This window comes from Eptatretus burgeri, chromosome 16, assembly GCF_056783735.1.
Source record: "Eptatretus burgeri isolate ZD-2024b chromosome 16, Ebu_testis_v1, whole genome shotgun sequence".
NCBI classification, from domain to species: domain Eukaryota; kingdom Metazoa; phylum Chordata; class Myxini; order Myxiniformes; family Myxinidae; genus Eptatretus; species Eptatretus burgeri.
In genome coordinates this window covers 10,475,549-10,496,275 of record NC_140976.1, presented here as the reverse complement: position 1 = coordinate 10,496,275, position 20,727 = coordinate 10,475,549, and the positions used below count along the sequence as shown (strand labels likewise).

Below are 20,727 nucleotides of genomic sequence, written 5' to 3'. Positions count from 1 at the left end.
AAGTTTAAACAGAATGAGATCGTTGTGGAGTGAAAAAAATTAAGTTATTTAGGTTTTTTTTTTGGGGGGGGGGGTTTGAAGTGAGGAAGGGAAATAGGAGAATGTTGAGTAGATGGAAGTAAAAATATTTTGGAAGAAAGAAGTAAAACGAGGAATACGGAGACAAAAGGGACACAGTTTTCACAGTTGCTATCCGAGGAGCAGCTAAAGTAGGCCTCAAACAACACAAAATGGAATTTGACAAATATAGCACAAGAAGATATGGTTTAACACGGAATATTGGACTGTAAATAACAGCAACACAGGGACGAATATATAACAGGAAAACTTTGCTTTAATGAGGTTGAAGCGGCAGCGGCAGATTCGGCAAACACGTGGAAAAATCCCCGAACCGGAAGTCAAACCTACAAGCCCACTATAAATAATGACGACTGCAAAGTAAAATTGCATTTGCAATACATCCAATACGTTTCGAGGCATCATTCTTACAAATTCCTTTTTTTTTTAATTTGTAAATGATCTTTAAGCAGTTAAGTTCTTCACTTGAAGGAGAAAGTAAATATGGCTTTTGTGACACGGAGTGTGCTGGGAATAGGACAAACCAGAGAGGAGAGCGTGTACTTCCTCGTCGCAATCTCGGGTCCACCTGAGAATGCAGCTTGTCGCCTGTAACATACAAAACCAAATCGTCAAAATAAAATAAAATAAAATAAACGTTACCTGTATCGGCCCTGAAGCACAACACAGGTCATTTGCACCCATCACACAGCCAGTTATACCACCTTGTTGGGAAGAGATGTTTTTTATATGAACTGCACCGTACCTTGAATCAACAACACGTACTCTCGAGTCCAGACCAATGAACCTTTTGGATAAAGCACAATTGTTCGGTATGCTTAAGGCATCATATTGTTTTAATGTTCCAAAATGGTCCCACCGTGTGCTGCCTTTTTGGCTGCTGGTTGCATCATTGGTTAGGGGCATGGCTATGACGCTGATGCAGTGCCCCTATTACCAGTATACTGGTGCTCATTTTGCCAACCTCGGAAGGATGACAGGCTGAGTTAACCCCCTGGTGTTACTTCAGTGGCCAACAGGGCTCGAACTTAGGACCCTAGGATCCCAAGTCACCACCCTAACCGCTAAGCCAACACCAGGCTTTCTAAAATGGTGCTTTGGTGGTTTTCTTTCTTATTTTTAGGTTTAAATGCAATGCTTGGCTCAATATTTTCAAAGGTACAACTTAGGTAGTTTAGAATCTCAAACACCGTGTAATGTCCTTTTTGAGAACCGGACCTTGTAGAGGAAAGCGAAGGAACCGAGAAAGGCTCCAAGACGTAAGTTCTCAGGGTGCACCAGTGTAGAGGCAAGCCGCGATGGTCTCACGAAGTGCCGCATGGCAGAAGGCAAGTGCAAGCCACATTGGATGATGTAACCAACACCAAACATTCGCACAAACACCTGCCACAAGCACCCAAAGTGCACAAACTTCAGGCTTTATACCCATGGCAAAGCAGTGATGAACCTTTGAGATACAGTAATCAGCATTCATTCATGTCTGATGAAGAACCACGTGTTGTATGTATAATGTACATCCAGCATAACAAACTCAAAAATCGACAAACAATGTGTACTTTACACCACACAGTGATCCGTATGTTGTGCAATGTCATTTAAAGTACAATACAATGGGTCTTTACTTTTAATGCTGAGAAAATGCAGTTCTCATCGTAATGCCGACAGCAACGGTGCCGGGGGCCTCTTTGGGCTCTGTGGTCAGAGAAATATTGATGTCAAACATTACAACTTAATCCTGTTTGATACTGAGAACTTCAACACCCAACTGTGCAATGGATACTTTCAAATGAGTTACTCCTCAGAAGAAAAAACAAAAAACATTCAAAACTAGAGGGGGAGCACTCAGTAGAGTGCAAAACCTCCGCCGCCAATACTGCTCGGTCACTCAAGTGAACCTGATATCCTATTCATTCAATTTGACGTCAACAGTGCTCACAGGGTTTTAGTTTGCAACTTTCCCTTTTACTTTTAACTTTTACATACTCAATTAATTCATCATAACTAGATTCCTTGAGACAGAAATTGATTTTACGTGAGTATATCCACCTGAAGTTCCAAAATCAGCCGCAATTATAATTTTGGCATGTTTTTTGTTGGAAATCACTTATAACATGTAGAAATGCAAAAAAAAAAAATCGAAATTTTGTTGAAAAAAAGTTGCAAAATTTTTTTTTCTCTAAGAATTTTTTTTTGGGCGGGGGGGGGGGGGGTTGGAAATCACTTAAGACATGTAGAAATGCAAAAAAAATAAAATTCAAATATTTTTTCAAAATGGCCGCCATAGCGGCCATATTGGATTTTGGACCAAGTCCAAAATCTAATGGCATGATCCTTGGACCATACCTAATCCCCCCACCACGTTTCGTCGAAATCCGTCGAGGAGTTTTTCCGTAATACTGTTCACAAACAAACAGAAAGGGGTGAAAACAGTAACCTCTGATCTTCGATGGCGGAGATTAATAAAAACATGCGTACAATTTTATCATCCATAGTTCTAAACACCCACTATTACAAAATACAAAAAATAATTTTTTTATCATTAAAGGTCCTGTTGGCTTCAAAGGCCATGAAGGTTCAACATTTCTGCGATGAATTATCGAATCGTCTTTCGGAAAGGACAAAGACCAAGGTTCTGGTAAAATGGTGAGTGTCATAAAATCTTTGTCAGTGACTTGAGCAAAGTACGTGTGTCCCGTTCCAAGTTCAGGATGCAACTAAAGGGGGGTAACACCAGTCCCGTTCACTGTGGAAGTTGATTAAACACAAAAGTGGTTTAACAAGTGTGCCCCAAGGCAATGATCTGGGACTGGCCCCAGAACACTGATCTTTAGCTCTGTTTGTTGTTTGTCAAATTTTGGAATGTCGAATCAGCATCCCTCCACTTCATGTCCCCTCTTCCCACTTCCCCCGTTATCCCACCCTTTCAAAGCTTTCTGAATCCCTCCCTACCCCACCCTCTCAATGTTTCCCTCTCACCTCACTCCGCACCCCACTTATTCAAACCTTCCACTTCACCCGCCCCCTAAAAGCCTCCCTTCTCAACATGCCCTCACAAAGCCTCCCTGCCCCCCCCCAAACCACCGTCTTGCAACATCCCAAAGCCTCCTCCCCTGTCGCTAACCGTGTGGGCCTCAATCACCCGAGTTCTCCACCTCAGAACACAGTTTTCCCTGTCAAGGATGGATTGCCCCAAGGAAGTGTTCTGGGCCCAGTCATATTCCTAATGTTCATCAATGATCTATCTCTCTGACTCTTTGGAAAACTACCTTTATATATTAGCTGATAATTCCACCCTCTTCATACATCGTTCATCCTTCAGATAGGCAGGAAATAATTAGCAATTATCACAGTTTTCAAAAAGGCAAATTAATCAATGAGGTGTGTACTCCATCAATTATCATAACAAAGGATGAAATAGACATCTGCACTACACTAACTTTTTACATTACTGCATGAATGGATACCCAGAAAACGATATACAAAGAGAGATGGATGTTCCTTGTAAACTCCAAATCTAACGCACGTACATCTCTTTAGCCTGTCGATATAACTTTTCCAGATGAACCAGCACCCTGGGTTTATCCCTCTCCGGTGCACCATAGCCTTGTGCTCCTGTGGAACGTGGTGGCACAGCAAAATCGTGGGCATCTTCTCGGCCTACAAGGAACCTGTGCAATCCCATAACCGAGGGGGGAAAAAATGAATAGAAAGAGCAGAACAGTTGGACTACATGCATGTACAAGGCAACCAGCACACTGCAACTTGAAAACAAAGACGCCTACTTTAATGCTGAGAATGTGAAACCTTGCAGTCCATCCTTGCACCTGCAAAGATGTACAATTTCAGGATTATTGTTACTATGAATTTGATCGTAAAAAACACAAAAGGAAAGCTAATTTTAAAATCACGAAATAACGCAAACCTCACCGGAACAGATACAGATACAGAGAGGAAGTGATGCAAAACAGCAGAACCTGTGGAAAAGGTGAAAACCTGAGCAGTTAATGCACTTCAGAGAGATAAAGTGATATTCTCAAAAAAATTTGAGGCAGGTGTAACTCAAACTGATGTGCAAATTAAAAAAAAAAATTAATAAGTTTGCGTGCTATGCTCACCTCTCCATATCTAATGGGCTGGAGGAGACCACGGGAAACACTCATCCGAAACAAGGTCTCCGTCGCCTGAGAGCGAGCACAGGCAAACAACTCTGATTTACATTTGTGTCAAGTGAGCTAAGGTTCATGTAGGAGCTTATACAATGCTATAAAATCAACTGGTTTTGCTGACACCAAAAAAACCACAAAAACTATTCTCTCAATAGAACAAACAAATCGTTCAAAAATAGAGTTGCAAAAGTATGAGTGGAAGTTACCAAATTTGCCATATAGATGGTAAGAAGACCTCTCCTGCAACAAAGACAAGGCAATCATGAACCAGAAAAAGCATGAGCCATAGAGGGCAGCACAGATTGGCATGCCAAAGCAGCAGACAATGGTTATTTGAATTAGGAACAATGATTGACACACCTGTGACCTAAGATTACAAAAAAACCCTCAATGAAACCAATCTGCATATTGACTGTAACATTAACCAAAATTTTAACCATGGTCCTTTATGAGAAACTCAACTTCCTCACTCAGCAATCATAGGTATAAATAATACCCCAATTTACATCTGCTTCTTTTACGACGTCATTTCGCAAATACGTCATCACTTTTTTAATACCACTACATGATTTCTGTTGCCTCAACCCACACTTTTGTCACTGAAAGCATCCATCTTTTCTTGTAACCGTCGCCCCAGCCTGCACATCCACCTACCCTGTACACAAACTACTTTGCGTCGTGCATAAGAGAATGTGCTGTATTGTTCTGTGGAGTGGCTAAGAAGCGGTGTAAAAGTGTACCTTAGAAATGAAATTCGATGTTATTTGTTGAATGGATGCTGGTGAACGTGCGGTTTATGTTGCCGGGTTATTAAGTTTGTCTCCGACTACGGTGCGTACCATCTAAAAAAATGCCGACGTTCATTGCAAGTCGTGGCTGGTTCAACCACTTCCGGAAGAGGAACTGAAGGTAAGAAAAATTCAAACTCAAAAACGTTCTTTATTTAAATACTCGCAAAAGTACCCGTCTCCAACAACAGAGAAAGTCGAAGTTAATCCATTAATTTAAATTATTTCATGGGCTTTGAAAAGGTTAATTGTGTTGCACTCAAAAAATCCGGTCTTTTCATTTGGAGACCAATTGGTCTTCCTATTTGCCAAAAATTGCTTCATTGGTTACTTTTGCCTCTATTTGCAGCCTCAAAACGGCCTCTGAGGCCACGGCCACATAGCCCATGTTACTTCCTGCACAAAGTTGTACCTGTACCCCGAGTATGGAGTTTTCAGCTTCAAAGATGTGGCCATGCATAAGGCACAGACTAACATAAAGAGAGAGAGACAAGAGAGACAAGAGAGACAAGAGAGACAAGAGAGACAAGAGAGACAAGAGAGACAAGAGAGACAAGAGAGAGACAAGAGAGACAAGAGAGAGACAGAGAGAGACAGAGAGAGAGAGAGAGAGAGAGAGAGAGAGAGAGAGAGAGAGAGAGAGAGAGAGAGAGAGAGAGAGAGAGAGAGACAATGGCGTATATGTGTATATATATATATATATATATATATATATATATATATATATATATATATATATATATATATATATATATATATATATATATATATATATATATATATATATATATATATATGGCTGCAAAAGTAGGTATACAGTAAAGCCTGTACTTTCATTCATTACTGTATACCTACTTTTGCAGCCCCATGTATATATACAGTGGGGAGAACAAGTATTTGATACACTGCCGATTTTGCAGGTTTTCCCACTTACAAAGCACGTAGAGGTCTGTAATTTTTATCATAGGTACACTTCAACTGTGAAAGACGGAGTCTAAAACAAAATCCTGAAAATCACATTGCATGATTTTTAAATAATTAATTTGCATTTTATTGCATGAAATAAGTATTTGATCACCTACCAACCAGAAAGAATTCCAGCTCTCACAGACCTGTTAGTTTTGTCTTTAAGAAGCCCTCCCATTCTCCACTGATTACCTGTATTAACTGCACCTGTTTGAACTCGTTATCTGCATAAAAGACAGCTGTCCACATTCAATCAATCAGACTCCAACCTCTCCACAATGGGCAAGACCAGAGAGCTGTCTAAAGACATCAGGGACGAAATTGTAGACTTGCACAAGGCTGGGATGGGCTACAGGACAATAGGCAAGCAGCTTGGTGAGAAGGCAACAACTGTTGGCGCTATTATTAGAAAATGGAAGAAGTTCAAGATAACAGTCAATCTCCCTCAGTCTGGGGCTCAATGCAAGATCTCACCTCGTGGAGCCTCAATGATCATGAGAAAGGTGAGGAATCAGCCCAGAACTACACGGCAGGTCCTGGTCAATGACCTGAAGAGAGCTGGGACCACGGTATCAAGGAAAACCATAAGTAACACACTACGCCATCATGGATTAAAATCCTGCAGTGCACGCAAGGTCCCTCTGCTCAAGCCAGCGCATGTCCAGGCCCGTCTGAAGTTTGCCAATGACCATCTGGATGATCCAGAGGAGGAATGGGAGAAGGTCATGTGGTCTGAGACCAAAATAGAGCTTTTTGGGTTAAACTCCACTCGCCATGTTTGGAGGAAGAAGAAGGATGAGTACAACCCCAAGAACACCATCCCAACCGTGAAAATATGGAGGTGGAAACATCATTCTTTGGGGATGCTTTTCTGCAAAGGGGACAGGACGACTACACCGTATTGAGGGGAGGATGGATGGGGCCATGCATCACGAGATCTTAGCCAACAACCTCCTTCCCTCAACAAGAGCATTAAAGATGGGGCGTGGCTGGGTCTTCCAGCATGACAACGACCCGAAACACACAGCCAGGGCAACTAAGGAGTGGCTCCGTAAGAAGCATCTCAAGGTCCTGGAGTGGCCTAGCCAGTTTCCAGACCTGAACCCAATAGAAAATCTTTGGAGGGAGCTGAAAGTCTGTGTTGCCCAGCGACAGCCCCGAAACCTGAAGGATCTGGAAAAGATCTGTATGGAGGAGTGGGCCAAAATCCCTGCTGCAGTCTGTGCAAACCTGGTTAAGAACTACAGGAAACGTCTGATCTCTGTAATTGCAAACAAAGGTTTCTGTACCAAATATTAAGTTCTGTTTTTCTGATGTATCAAATACTTATCATGCAATAAAATGCAAATTAATTATTTAAAAATCATACAATGTGATTTTCAGGATTTTTGTTTTAGATTCCGTCTTTCACAGTTGAAGTGTACCTATGATAAAAATTACAGACCTCTACGTGCTTTGTAAGTGGGAAAACCTGCAAAATCGGCAGTGTATCAAATACTTGTTCTCCCCACTGTATATATATATATATATATATATATATATATATATATATATATATATATATATATATATATATATATATATATATATATATATATATATATATATATATATATATATATATATATTGTATGTCTGGTACATGTTTTATTTAATATGTGTACATGAATATTACTGTCATCAACCAAAAAAGGGTAATATCATTGACAAAAAGCGAAATGTAATCGGTGAAGTGGAGATGTTAGGAATGCATATCCCTCCTCACCTCATATTTCATTAATAATTATGAAAAAAAATTATTTGATTTACGTCGCTTCAAAATTTGTTGCACATTTCAGCAATGCATCCCCGACGTAAGCCGGGGTCTAACTATTATATTTTTCGATCACTACATCAGGCCACGGACTTTTCGATCAGCCCTCATATTTTCGTGACAAATGCTTAGTGTGTCCCTTTCCATGTGCATCTATTTACCACCAATGCTCACCTGCTCTTCCTCTCCAAAATTATCGCAAGATATGATGCAGGTAGAGCTGCACCAAACCCAGCAGACCAGACGTAGAACTTTCCCAGAAACTTCCTGCACACACCGAAGCAGAAGCATTGATCGCAATATAAAACAAAGACGAATATAAAACTCTTACACATAGAGTCCGCTGATGATATCAACTGTAGATTTCTGTGGTTAGGGATAGTACCTAAGCCATTTACTCTTCCCACCTAATAGGCTATAACTACAGAGACCTCCTTAAGGTATACTCAAGAGAGCAGAATGATTGTTGTCAAGCACAAAACAAGACTCCAACAAGTCTCAGCAATTACAGATACCAACCCATGGAATACCCAATTTAAAATACATGTAAAGGACGGTGCACTTTGTGATGCAATGCCCCGTCAGTGAAACACCAATTAGAGAATTTACAGTCGGGTCAGGAATCAAACATAGACTATGCAGCTCAAAGGTAAGTGTGCTACCTTTGCACCATCCTTTCGGACACAATGTCTCACCTTAACTGCTATATAAAGGCACTGTAAGCACAAAGTCGAAAGGGTTACTGAACCTCAAGACTAGAGCCCGAGCATTTCTCCACAGAGCCTCACACTAGACTCAATAATGCCAGCTAATCCTTAACACACACACACACACACACACACACACACACACACACACACACACACACACACACACACACACACACACACACACACACACACACACACACACACACACACACACACACACACACACACACACACACACACACACACACACACACACACGTGCAGCCTTGAGGCTGCTGGTCGCATTATTGGTTATGGACGCAGCTATGCCACTGATGCAGTGCCCCTATTACCAGTACACTGGTGCTCATTTCGCCGACCTCGGAAGGATGACAAGTTGAGTCAACCCCACCTGGTTCAGAAGCCAACAGGGCTCAAACTCAGGACCCTAGGATCCCAAGTCAGCCACCCTAACCAGGCTTAGCTAATGCCACTAAGTCAATGCCAGGCTTAGCTAATCCTATTATTTGTTTTCTCATGATTGAGACAAATCACCACCCATTCAGTAACCTATGGCCCAGACTTACCGCAATATACAGAACATTGCTATGAACAGTCCTGCATTGGAGGAAAGAAAAGCCACAGACTGCAGAAGTTCAGGAAGCAAGCGGTATCGGTAGTAACTGCTTTTCTTCTTCCGCAACAAGGCAGCCAGCTGTAAAGAGCAAAGACAAAGATCCATACAAATTATTTAAAGCATACTAGACTTTCAGAAGATCTTTGCAAACTGCCCTCTAAAACGTTAAAAGATCACTCCCAAACAATGTCTCTATCCAAATGCCAGGCTGAATAGTCAAGCAAAGAGTAAACCGGATGAAGTGAAAGTGAGTTAAAGAAAGGAAAGAGCAGATCATAAACCATGCTCCATGCAGAGCGTCAATACTGCCGAAGCTGTTTCTATGGCTGGGGTTAAAATCTGGATGGGTCGCCACTTTGACACAGGAATTCAGGAAAGAAATTTTGGAATTTGTTCAGGGTGTTGGCAATATCTCGCCTAATCTTCACGAAAGACACTGTGGGATATTTAATATTCACCAACTAATGCCAGCAGACGGGACATCCAGTTTAACGTCCATCTGAGGGACGGCACACACATTGATGAATCACCCTGCCTGTGAAGCACAGGGCTGACAGTTTATAGCTTGGTGGAGATTCAAACGCAGGCTTGATAGCTTTAGGCAGGTGTGCATACCTCAAAGTCATAAAGAGAGAAAAAATAGTTTAATACTGGAGGATTGGGTGAGGGCAGGGGGGTGAACACAATGATAAGCTTGACAAGAACAACTAATATCCCAAATACTGTATTCCCACCTGTTTGTTGGGTCAGTCAGGGGATATTTTTGGCCTAATTCTTTCATGAAACAGCTGGCCAGGCCTGACGTTCAACTGGTGATTTCAGCAGGAATTTGTAATTTATTCAAGGAGCTGGGAATAACGCGCCAACTCTTCACAAAAGTAAAAATTTAATATCCTTAACGTCCACCAATGATAAGTGCGGGCAGATGGCTCCTCTGGCTTAATGTTCTTCCAATGGCTGACACACATTAATGCATCACCTTGCATGAGAACCACCAGGGTCAAGATTCGAACCCATATTAGAAAGATGAGAGGTGAATGTGTATACCTCCCATCTACATGATCACCCCTCACAGGGTCTCCAGGAATAACAGGAGTTTGTCGGGCAAAAGGGAATTTGATTTTCTCGATTTCTGCATTATTTACACCAAAATCACTAGGTACTGAAACATACAGAACATGTACCATGTTCAGCATTGTGATAGGTAATGCACCAGGTCGTTAAAAAAGTGTCATGGAAGCTATTGTGCATAGTTTTCAAATCTTACTCCAAATATAGTTGAGCAATTCGGTGTTGAGTATCGTTTGCTGGCAGGAGAGAAGAATAAGAAAATCAAATAACTGTTTTCAAATTGTAAGAAACCTGAACTGTGAAACACCAAATTGTGAAACACCTGAGATCTCACTTTAAACTGGAAGCTGAATTGGTTTTCCTAAAATTCTGACCCAAACAAACAATGCATTTTATCAACACGTGAATTTCAAAATGACGTAATTCACCCCAGATGCTCTGTGTGCATGCACAGAAACCCCTAGGAACGGCGGTCGTCGGGGGCATGTTTCGGTATTTAGTGCTTGCAAGATAAGGATTGTACCATGAAACGGCTCACAAGGTTTCTGAAAGAAGCAGAAAATACTTGAAAAGTTGCCTCAGAGAAAGGGTGTGCCTGTGTACAACAAAAGAGTTGGACAACTTTCTCAGCTCGGCAACAGGGTTGAGATCTTATTGCTGTCCATACTGCAGACTCCCGATGATGTGGACCGGTGGAAGGTCCAAGAACTGTGAACAGGTGCATGCTCCCCAAACCCTCCATGATCGCTGCCAGTGAATGAACTGGCACAATTGGAATTGGAATGAACTGGATAATTTGCTCTAATTATCACTGGCACAATTTCTGCATTCTTCAGATTCCAGGGTCTTTTCACTTCATTGTTGAGGTCTTGATATTTGTCATTTTCTTGATTTCTGCATTATTTAGACCAAAATCACTGGGTACTGAAACCTCAATTAGCAATGCCTTCTTTTCCTTTTTGTATCTGAGTACTATGTCTGGTCACAGTGCTTTGTTTTATATGTTCACGCTGGATGGGATCATCAGGTTGTACGTAGGCATTATGTTCTTATTTTCAATGACTGCTTTTGGTTCATGTTTCCATGAATTTTGTGGAACTGGGATATTGAAATTTCTACAGATGTGCCAGTGGATTACTCCACATACATTGTCGTGCCTTTGTGTGTATAGCTGTTCTGACATGAGTTATTTACATCACAATAGGAGATGACTCGTGCTTTCTGTTTCTTGCTTGCAGAACTTACACTTGTCCAGTTGGCTCAGTCCTGCAATTTTTTAAGTCATTCGGTTACTTAGTGAAGATGTCTTTTGTCTTTCTCCCAGTTGTCACGATATATCTGTTGATATTTCGTTTTGTATGTTTATTTTGTCTTTCTTTACAATCGTTGGGGCTGTATTTGTTGCTTTTTCAGTTTGGTGCATAACATCTTCTATTCACACCTGTTTTTGGAAGGTTTTTGCAAGGTGAGTGAGAGATACCTTTTCTGGCTTGTGTACAAATTGTATTCGGCAGTCTGTTGAACTTTTCACGTACTCTGCTAATCCTGCAGTCGTCGCTCTGTGCACTTGATTAAGTTCCATAATAGGCCGCCACCTCCTTCTTTCCTCAGCAGGTACATTCTTGTAGACCATTTTGTGGCTAGTGAGGAATTTCCTTGTTCTGATATCTATTTTTCTGATTTCTGCTTGTGGCTAGTTTATTATTCCACAGCTGTATTCGAACACTGGTACTGCTCGTTGGTTTATGGCTTTGATTTTGTTTCTGTAGGAGAGGTATGTTTTCAGGATCAGCCTCGTTCAACGCAGGTATTCTTTGGTAATTGCTTTGCGCACTTGTTTATGACATACTTGGTGGCCATCTTCTACTCCAAGGTATTTGTATGAAGCTTCATTGTCTCACTCCTGTATTGTTGTTTCTTGGTTGATTTTATATTGTCCATTTTTATTGGTATACCTTGTACGAATGTGCACTTGTCATGCTTATGAAGGCCAAATTCCATTTGGATGTCATCAAAGTGTCATGTCACTAATTTCAGTTGTTCTGTCAATTTTTCGTCGTTCAGTGAAAAGAGTTTTAAATCATCCATGTACAGTAGATGTGTCACCTTTCTTGTTTCTTTGGACATTATTTTTTTGGTTGTTGGGGTGTATCAGTGTCCTTGCTCATTAATGAGGTTACTTAGTGGATCCAGTCAGCAAAACAGGAGAGAAAGGCCGTCTCCTTGAAACATCCCGCGTCGTATCTTCACTCATGGTATTTCGATCTTTCCTTCTGAGTGGTGCAGGGCGAATGTGGTATTCCATAGATCCATGGCTTTCTCAATCAGATTGATTACTTGGGGCTTTATCTTGTACATTTGCATGTACTTTATCATCCATGAATGTGGGACACTTGGTTCTTCTTGTGTTGCAGTTTTCGAATCTGGCCTTGTCTCGTAGTAAGTGGTCTATTGTTTCATAACATCCTCTCTTGCATCCCTTCCGTTCTGCCTCTAGGCCTCCTTGTTGTGTTAGGTAGTGGGACAATTTTTCTGTGATGATTCCTGTTAAAAGTTTGTCTGTTGTTCGTAGACAGGTTATTGGCTGGTATTTGTGAATAGTTGGGTTTCTTCCGATTTTGGGATGAGGAAGGTGTTATCCTCCGTGAGCCATTCATCCATTTCCTGATCCCCTTGGTGGATAATTTCATTGAATGCATGAGCGTAGTGAACGTGGAGAGCATCAAATTGCTTTAGCCAGAAGTTTGGGATCCCATCTGGTCCAGAGCTTTTGAAGTTTGCCATCTTTGCAAGTTATTGTCTTATCTTTTCTGCATCAATTATTACTAGAGGAATTTCCTCAAGATGTTTCTTCTTCTCCTCCAGGTTTCGGATCCACTCCACCTCCTTATTGCAGGGGCAGATCCAGAAATGTTTTAGGGGGGGGGGATTCATTCACTTATGGTTAAGATGTTCTCATATTGTGAAATATAACACCAAGCCTTATTCAAGTCAATGTAATAGTTGAGGAAAAACCGGTTAATCTATCCCGAGCGAGCAGTGTCCGACCATAAATTTACTTTCTCCACAGGAAAATTTGGGAATATCGAGCTACTTGATGAAAAGGCCTCAGGCCTGTCACTAACTGATTCTAAAGAAAAGCTGAAGATTTTGGAATCTTTGCGACGGATTTTTACAACAACAATGTAAATACACAAAATGTTTCCAATACAAATCAAACAAAATATCGAACGAACAAGCACAAGATGGGGTGAAATGACCCCGAGCACTAAACCTAAACTCGCCATTGTGGATCATGAGATCATTAATTACAATCATGGATGATGTAGCCACTGAAACGTTGAATTGCCTGGTGAAATAGTTCAGGAGTGTACTGCGCTTTGCTGAAGGACACGATCCCGAAAATGTTGCCTTTCTCTTCGGAGCCATAACTAAACACTGAGCCACAGGGATTAATACAGAACCAGTGGAGAAAAGTATCGCTGCTCGGATTAATTGCCGAGGGAAAGCAAAAGGCGTGTGATTGCCGATTGTCCAGTGATATCTCGCACGACGATCAAGTGACATAACTGTAAGGGCGGAGGGGAGGGGGGGTTCACCCGGTGAACCCCCCCTCCCCCATTGAAATTAATTGTGTTCTCTTCCATCTTCATAAATTCCTTTCCAGAAATGTTCCAGTTCACCTTTTCAGGAGGGGATGACACATTCTCAGATGAGACAGGAGGGTATGAGACGTGTGTGTGTGTGTGTGTGTGTGTGTGTGTGTGTGTGTGTGTGTGTGTGTGTGTGTGTGTGTGTGTGTGTGTGTGTGTGCGTGTTATATCCACTGCTACCACCTGCTTGTATTAATAGGAAATGGTAGGAACTTCACACCTCTCATCCACAGATATTTCTCATACAGTATTTCCTATATTTCCGTGAGTCCGATTTGGCATTGAGAAACACGACTATTAAGGTTAACCAATCTGAAATTGCCACTCTTTCGTTTTCAATTCTTTAAAATTATGTTTGAAAGATTATTTGAATTACAGATTTTCCACTCGCAACGGCAAGTTAAAAGTGCCCAGCGAGCTGAAAGGAGTCACTGGAAACCCCCAGACAGCGCATGCGCGAAATGCCTCATTTTCATTCATACATCATTTCAAAAGTGCCGACTCCCGAATTGAAGTGTAATGACTGAGAGCGTTTTTATTTCACAGCTGGCATTTCGAGCGTTATAACCATTCGTCGGAGTAAAAGAAGAGAAGTTTTGTTTGAAAGTGTCCAACTTGTCCAAAGTGAAAGCATGGACAAGGCTTTAAAATCTCCCACCTCTTCCAAAAGAAAACCTGCTCCATTATTATTATTATATTAATGCACTAAGCCACATTTTGTGGACGTATCTCCTCCGAAACTGCCGGACGGATTGTCGCTACTTTTGGCATGCGGTTGTTCAGTGGTCTCATGTACATCATGGGCTACGTGAGATCGCGCCAGACGGACAGGTTTGGGAATTTTTGGCGATTTTCTAATTTTTACATTCATTTGCACAGCGACGTGTGACGTCACCGCTGAGAGGAGTAATGACGTCATGACATCATCGGTCATTCGCTGACGTCATTACGTCTGTTGTCGACAGACCGTCACCGCTGAGAGGTGTAATGCCACTCCGAGAAAACAGCATCTGCAATGTAAAACCCTCTTCTGCACATGCTGACTACCTCAGAATGTGAATTTGACACAAAAAAAATGTAACAAGAAACATTGTATATAAAGAAATTCGATAAATCACATTGTGAACACTGGATATATTGACGTCATAACGAACCTCTCACTTGAGAAACTTGGCGCGGAGTGCCGGTTAAGGTAGTTATCATTAATATGTTACTCTCCCAGTGGAAATATACATCAACTAAAAACTCATGAAACGCTGTCAAACTGATGCTCCAACCCCAGCATACACTTTAACAAACTTAGTTAACACTCAAACATCAAGCAAGTCCGGGAGTTGCTGAGAATCTGTGTGTTTTTTAAACCATCACAAGGACAAGTCGATCACCAGCACGTACGAGGTAGAGCGGCGTGTAGACGCGAAAGGACTCATCGAGCGCCGCCACAGTGACGTCAGCGAACGAACTGATACACGAGGTATTCCACGTGTGGCCGATCTCATGGCAGCTGTGCGGTAGGCTTTTACTATACACCACCATGACGTCGCGGAACACACTTTACCGACGCCAGCCTCGAGCCACACCTCTATGGGAGTACCAAGATGGAGGAAATCGAGCCACACCTCTATGGGAGTACCAAGATGGAGGAAACACAATTCGTGAAAAATAAATATAATTATCCTTCTAGCCGGCCAAACAAAACTCTACTCAAGATTAATAGTAAAAATAGGGGAAATAAACCTATCGGGTTGTTTGAAATATAAAAAAATTAATTATTAAACAGCGGGTGTGTTCCGTTACCAATCGGCTTGGAGATCGCTCGCCAAGCGGCTCAAGCACTCCGACGAAACGGTTGATTCGGAACGTCCGGCTTGGCGAGCGACAGCAAGCTTATGTGTTTTGCGACACACTCCTGATCAAGATGCTCATCGTCAAGGATGTAATATGAATAACCAAGAAAAAGTCATCAACAAAAAGGTATAAATCTATATCCGGTTTCTCGTTTGTGGTTGTTCAACAGCGCCGAGAGGTTGTTTGAATGAACAACCAATCGTATCTCTGCAGTCTGCACTGACACGTCATTCCCTGATTACAATTATTTTCTTTCTTTCTGATCGTATATAATTATAGGAGATTTAAATATTTTTCTATAATTTGATTAAAAATAATTTTTGTTTTTAAACACAACCATCGAGTACTGTTGCAGGAATGGAAACCGTTGATTATACCGCCATGGCCGCTTGCTCGGAGGGAGTCCATTCGTGGGATTTCATGGGACTGCTGTTGCGGTTGTAGACCAGGAAAGGTAGCCAATCTTTTAATGAGTAACGGAGGGTGAATTTTATGAGGAAACGACTAATTGTTAGATGAGGTTTCGATCAAGGGTCGACACATCGTTATTTTAGGAAAACAAATACGGATAAGGGCTGTCCTTATTTTAATTTTTTTCGGAAATTTCAAGGGGCGAACCCGACTTTAGGTTGATATTTATGAGAAAAAAAAAATATGAACCCGAAAAGAAATATTTTAGGGGTTGCGACCGTCCATCGAAATTTGAAAATAAAAAAAGAAATTCATTTTATATTTTTCTTTTTAAAAATCTTATGCCAAAATGACATGAACATGTAATGTATGATGTTTTCTGGTGCATTAGAATCTGAAATACTGCAGAAAAATATTGTTGAGCTTGGCAAGATTTTTCCAGTCCGTCTCAGTGAAACTTGAAAAGTCAAAAAAAAATCAAGATTTTATGTATTTTTCGCGTTTTTCGAACTCCGCAGTTTGCAGACAGAGTCTTTGAACAGACGGGACAAGAGCTGTAGTTCACTTGTTCAAAGTTGATTTCTTCGTTGAAATTTCCGAAAAAAAAAATAAAATAAGGACAGCCCTCGTATGGACGGAATATTTGATCTTCCAAATAATTTCCCCTTCCTTGACTCTCAGCCACTCCTACCCTCCTTTATTCTGGCATTCTACCTTCTCTTAATCAATTTACTCCTGTACATATGCACACTGAACCCCGATCCATTGGCTGGCAGACGAGATGTCCATCCGTTTTATGTCCACTCGAGGGACGGCGGCACATGTTGATGGATCGCCCTGCCTGTGAAACACCAGGAAGGCAGCTCATAGCTGGGAACATGGACAATAAATTATCTTTAATTTGAACTTGGCAGCTATCGTACATCTATCTATCCGATAAGAGAGATGTTTGTCTCTGTCTATCTGTCTGTCTTTGGAAATTTTGGAAAACAAAAAGTTGCACTGATGGCTGAATCGTGCCCTTCGCTATTCAAATAGTCAGTTCACTGGGTAGGTTGGGGAGGAGGTGCCAAAATGGTTTGGAAGGTTGTGGAGATAAAAGAACAAAATAACCACACACCTGTGGGCCGAATGGACCGTCAGATGGACTCGTGCTGGCGAGGTTGTATTGGGTCAGCAATTTTACTACAGAAACATGGAACATGTTGTGGGTGTTAGAGCGTGCTTCTGCTGGGCCCGAGGTGGAGCTAGCTCACTTTCAAGACAATATCAGATCCACGGTGTAAGAACCTCTGATTGGGACATCGATATTCAATTACCAAAAGTTATAGGTGTGCGCTGCAAGACTGAGACGAGAACTACGATGAATCTGAGCCCCCACGGCTAACACACCTGTCTTGTCTTCACTCTCTGAAGACATCAGATTTATCCTCTCGACCCTATAATCTAATCAGTTTATCTTTACATCATTATACATATTTGTAGCAAATTTGATTTTGATCCCTTTAGCCATTTTTAAGTTATCGCGGTAACGAAAACCAAACTTGGACGGACAGACACACAGCCGGACGGACAACCTGAAAACATACCTCCGGTGACTGTCAGCGGAAGAATAAAAATGCTGAATGTAGTCAATTAAAATGAGAAAATGAATAACAGAAAGGAGTTCCAACATCATTATGTGTTGTGTTTTTGTCCATCCGTATGTTTTGTGTTTTACATCGATATTTCTCCACGGAGAGACTTTTGTTTACTTTAAGTTCCCTTTACGATTCAGCGACTTATGACGTTGAAGGTAGTGAAGTGAAGGGTTCATAAGCTGTGCATACCTGTGTAACTGTATAATCCACGTTAGTGGTGGTGGTTAACATTCAAGTGTTCAAGTTTGGATGTGCTATTTCCATGTGAAAAGTTATTGTAAGTGTGTGCATAGTTAAGTTTATTAATTATTGCTCTGCACACGCAAAGCAAAAAGCAAGGTCAAGCAATTGGTTCACTTTGTTTGTCTGTCTGTCCACAAATTCCAGTTTATGATTGAGGAACAATTTAATTTCAATTGAATGTTATATTTTGAACATGAATCAGAAAAACGAACCTGTAGTTTAATAGTACTTTGGCTCTGACTTCGTTCCGATCGCACATGCGCAGAGAGGAGTGAGTTACGTTTTTTTTACTCTGTCAGTCTGGCAGCAAAACAAAAATGAAAATCATTCAAAACAGGAAACTTACTCTTTTTAGGGACGTCATAAAGGACACAAACAGGCACGAAGAACTCATGTAACGTGTCAAATTAGGCGGTGTAAAAGATATTGAGTAAACTACTGCATCAATGGCAGTAAACTTCAAGAAATTTTTTTTCTCAAACCTTTAAAATCTTTATTTTATTTAAATTTAATTATATACTTGAACACTGTCGGACACAAATTGCCTTTTTTGGGGGGCACTTTCAAAAATCCTTCTGCTTAGCAGTACTTGAACAAAATATTTCGGCATTTTACATCATCACGACCAATAAAATTTGCCCTATGTCCTTATTTCTCAAGACCCTGCGGGTTAATGTGTTCTGTGAACTCTCGAGATTTTTTTTTGTAATCGTACTGGCTCCATTCTTTATTCTGTGCACGTCCATGATTTGAGGTTGAACTTGTATAAAGAAAGTAAATAAATTATCGCTATTATCGCAAAAGCCGGACAGCTAGGCTCATTCATGTGATTGGATCACAATGAGGTCTTGTGGACAATCAGGTCAAGGACCTCTGGCATCGTGCTGCAACTCCAGCTCAACATCTATCTATAATTCCAGCAAATTCTGTGTGTCTGTCGTCTGTCTGTCTGCGACCACCGTTTCTCGACAACCACTGGTCCGATCTAATTGAAACTTGCCAGGTATATTGCTGGGGCCCTGTGGATGTGCCTTTTCAAGGTTTGATATTAATCGGACAAGTGGTTCCCAAGTTATGGCCATTTATTTACCAAACCAATGACAGGACACGGTGCTATGACATCACCATTGATGTCACAATTCTTTCTTTTTGCACGTACGGCCACGCACGTACGGGCACACACGTACGGGCCCGCACTATCAATACAAATTGTATTTGTGAGTTTGGAAAAAAGAACAAGATACTCACAGGACAAAAAAAACAAACAAAAGGACTCCTGGTACACCTCACCTAGCATCCCATGTTCATAAAACAACTCATTGTTCACCTGCGTGATCGACTTGGCACACGGTCGGTGCATTGTCCCAAGTACAAAAGGGTGGTCAATCAGTCTGCAATCGGAAATTTAAAGTCGATCTTGAAGTGAACCTATTATTTAATAACAAAAATTTTCACTGAATTTTTCTCCATTATGAAAAACAGGTAAATATTCCAGGTGAACAATTACCCTTGTTTTATTGCCACCCTTGGCTGGTGCGATTTCACGTAGCCCATGATGTACATGACCTCTTCACATGCCCCCCCCCCCCCACGAGCCTTGACACTTGTGGAAAACACTCCAAGAGGTAATGTTTGATTTTTGTTGTACAAAAACAGTTTTAACCAAATAAATTACTGCACTGTATACAATACGTCGTACTGAACATAAATATTTATTCTGCACATCGCGCAGTTGCACAATTACCTTGCTTTGGTTCACCACCCAACCCCGGTTAAAAACCGCTGGTTCGAGCTGATCTGGATTTTCCACTTTGAATATTACATTGTGGAGAAGGCTGGAGATATAGAGATGCTGACAGATGAAAAGGATGACATGTGAGCTTCATGCCAGGAGACAACCCTTCTTCTTTCATTATGCAGCACATACGTGGTTACATGTAGCATCATTTGCTGTGTACGCAATGCAAATGTACTCCTCATCATTTGTAAAGGTACTCCTCACAAAAAAAACACAGTGAGAGCTTTAACGTCCATCAACCAATGCTGGCAGATGGGACACCTAGTTTAATGTCAATCCGAGGGATGGCACACCCATTGATTCCTCACCTACCTGCTAAACACAAGGTTGACAGTTTATAGCTGGGCCGAGGTTCAAACCCAGGCGAGACAACAGCTCAGAGGCGAGTGTGAGGATACGATTGACAATCAAGGTTTACGTCCATTCGTCACTTTATTTCTCAGTGTTGTAACGTACTTCCATCCATTCAACTTTGGGAAATGGTCCGAAAAAAATTTGGCGCCAACGTTAATTGCCTACCAATGCGATTTGGCCAAATTAACATGGAAACATAGTATAGTATCAGGGCCAGCAGAGTTTCCAATTCTGGTTGAGTGGTGCATGGATACGATGTAGATGAGCCCGAGTGTGCAGCCCGGGGTGAACATGCCTTTGATCGGTTTAATGTTTAGCTCAGATCCGTTTGCGATGAGTATCTGTACCGTGTACTGGTAAAAGTGAATGGCTGAGTCAATGGGGATGATACTTGTTTGAATGGTACATCCGTTTATGGCACAATACAAAACAACGCACACAACACAAATAAATATTCATCACACTCTGCAGGAAAGCATACACATAAAAATTGTGACACAGAGCGAGAATGAAGGACGAGTAAACAAAACGCATGCAGTGTTCTTTGATGTTCCAGCGGATGACAAACAACG

The 20,727-nt window shown here is 41.3% G+C and overlaps 2 protein-coding genes across 8 annotated transcripts in view; one reads left to right on the top strand and one right to left on the bottom strand.

Moving 5' to 3' along the window:
* The window catches only part of TMEM135 (transmembrane protein 135), a 45,941-nt gene that overhangs the window by 6,313 nt on the left and 18,901 nt on the right, over positions 1 to 20,727 (bottom strand). For 2 of the 3 annotated variants that reach the window (XM_085859444.1, XM_085859443.1), the window contains exons 1-11: positions 15,257 to 15,474; positions 9,088 to 9,215; positions 7,986 to 8,078; positions 4,451 to 4,484; positions 4,194 to 4,259; positions 4,006 to 4,052; positions 3,861 to 3,902; positions 3,606 to 3,746; positions 1,701 to 1,770; positions 1,297 to 1,461; positions 603 to 666 (exon numbers count right to left, since the gene is read on the bottom strand). In XM_085859444.1, the coding sequence (XP_085715570.1) occupies positions 603 to 666; positions 1,297 to 1,461; positions 1,701 to 1,770; positions 3,606 to 3,746; positions 3,861 to 3,902; positions 4,006 to 4,052; positions 4,194 to 4,259; positions 4,451 to 4,484; positions 7,986 to 8,078; positions 9,088 to 9,215; positions 15,257 to 15,397 (991 nt within the window). In that variant the 5' untranslated portion in view covers positions 15,398 to 15,474. Of the gene's footprint in view, positions 1 to 602; positions 667 to 1,296; positions 1,462 to 1,700; positions 1,771 to 3,605; positions 3,747 to 3,860; positions 3,903 to 4,005; positions 4,053 to 4,193; positions 4,260 to 4,450; positions 4,485 to 7,985; positions 8,079 to 9,087; positions 9,216 to 15,256; positions 15,475 to 20,727 lie in introns of those variants that run through there. The other variant, XM_085859445.1, reaches the window with a different exon arrangement.
* LOC147010499 (frizzled-4-like) overlaps positions 15,710 to 20,727 on the top strand; it is a 19,224-nt gene continuing 14,206 nt past the window's right edge. For 3 of the 5 annotated variants that reach the window (XM_085859432.1, XM_085859435.1, XM_085859434.1), the window contains exons 1-2: positions 15,714 to 15,835; positions 20,712 to 20,727. The exon at positions 20,712 to 20,727 is cut by the window's right edge. The gene's annotated coding sequence lies outside the window, so the exon portion shown is untranslated. Of the gene's footprint in view, positions 15,836 to 20,625 lie in introns of those variants that run through there. The other 2 variants (XM_085859436.1, XM_085859433.1) reach the window with 2 other exon arrangements.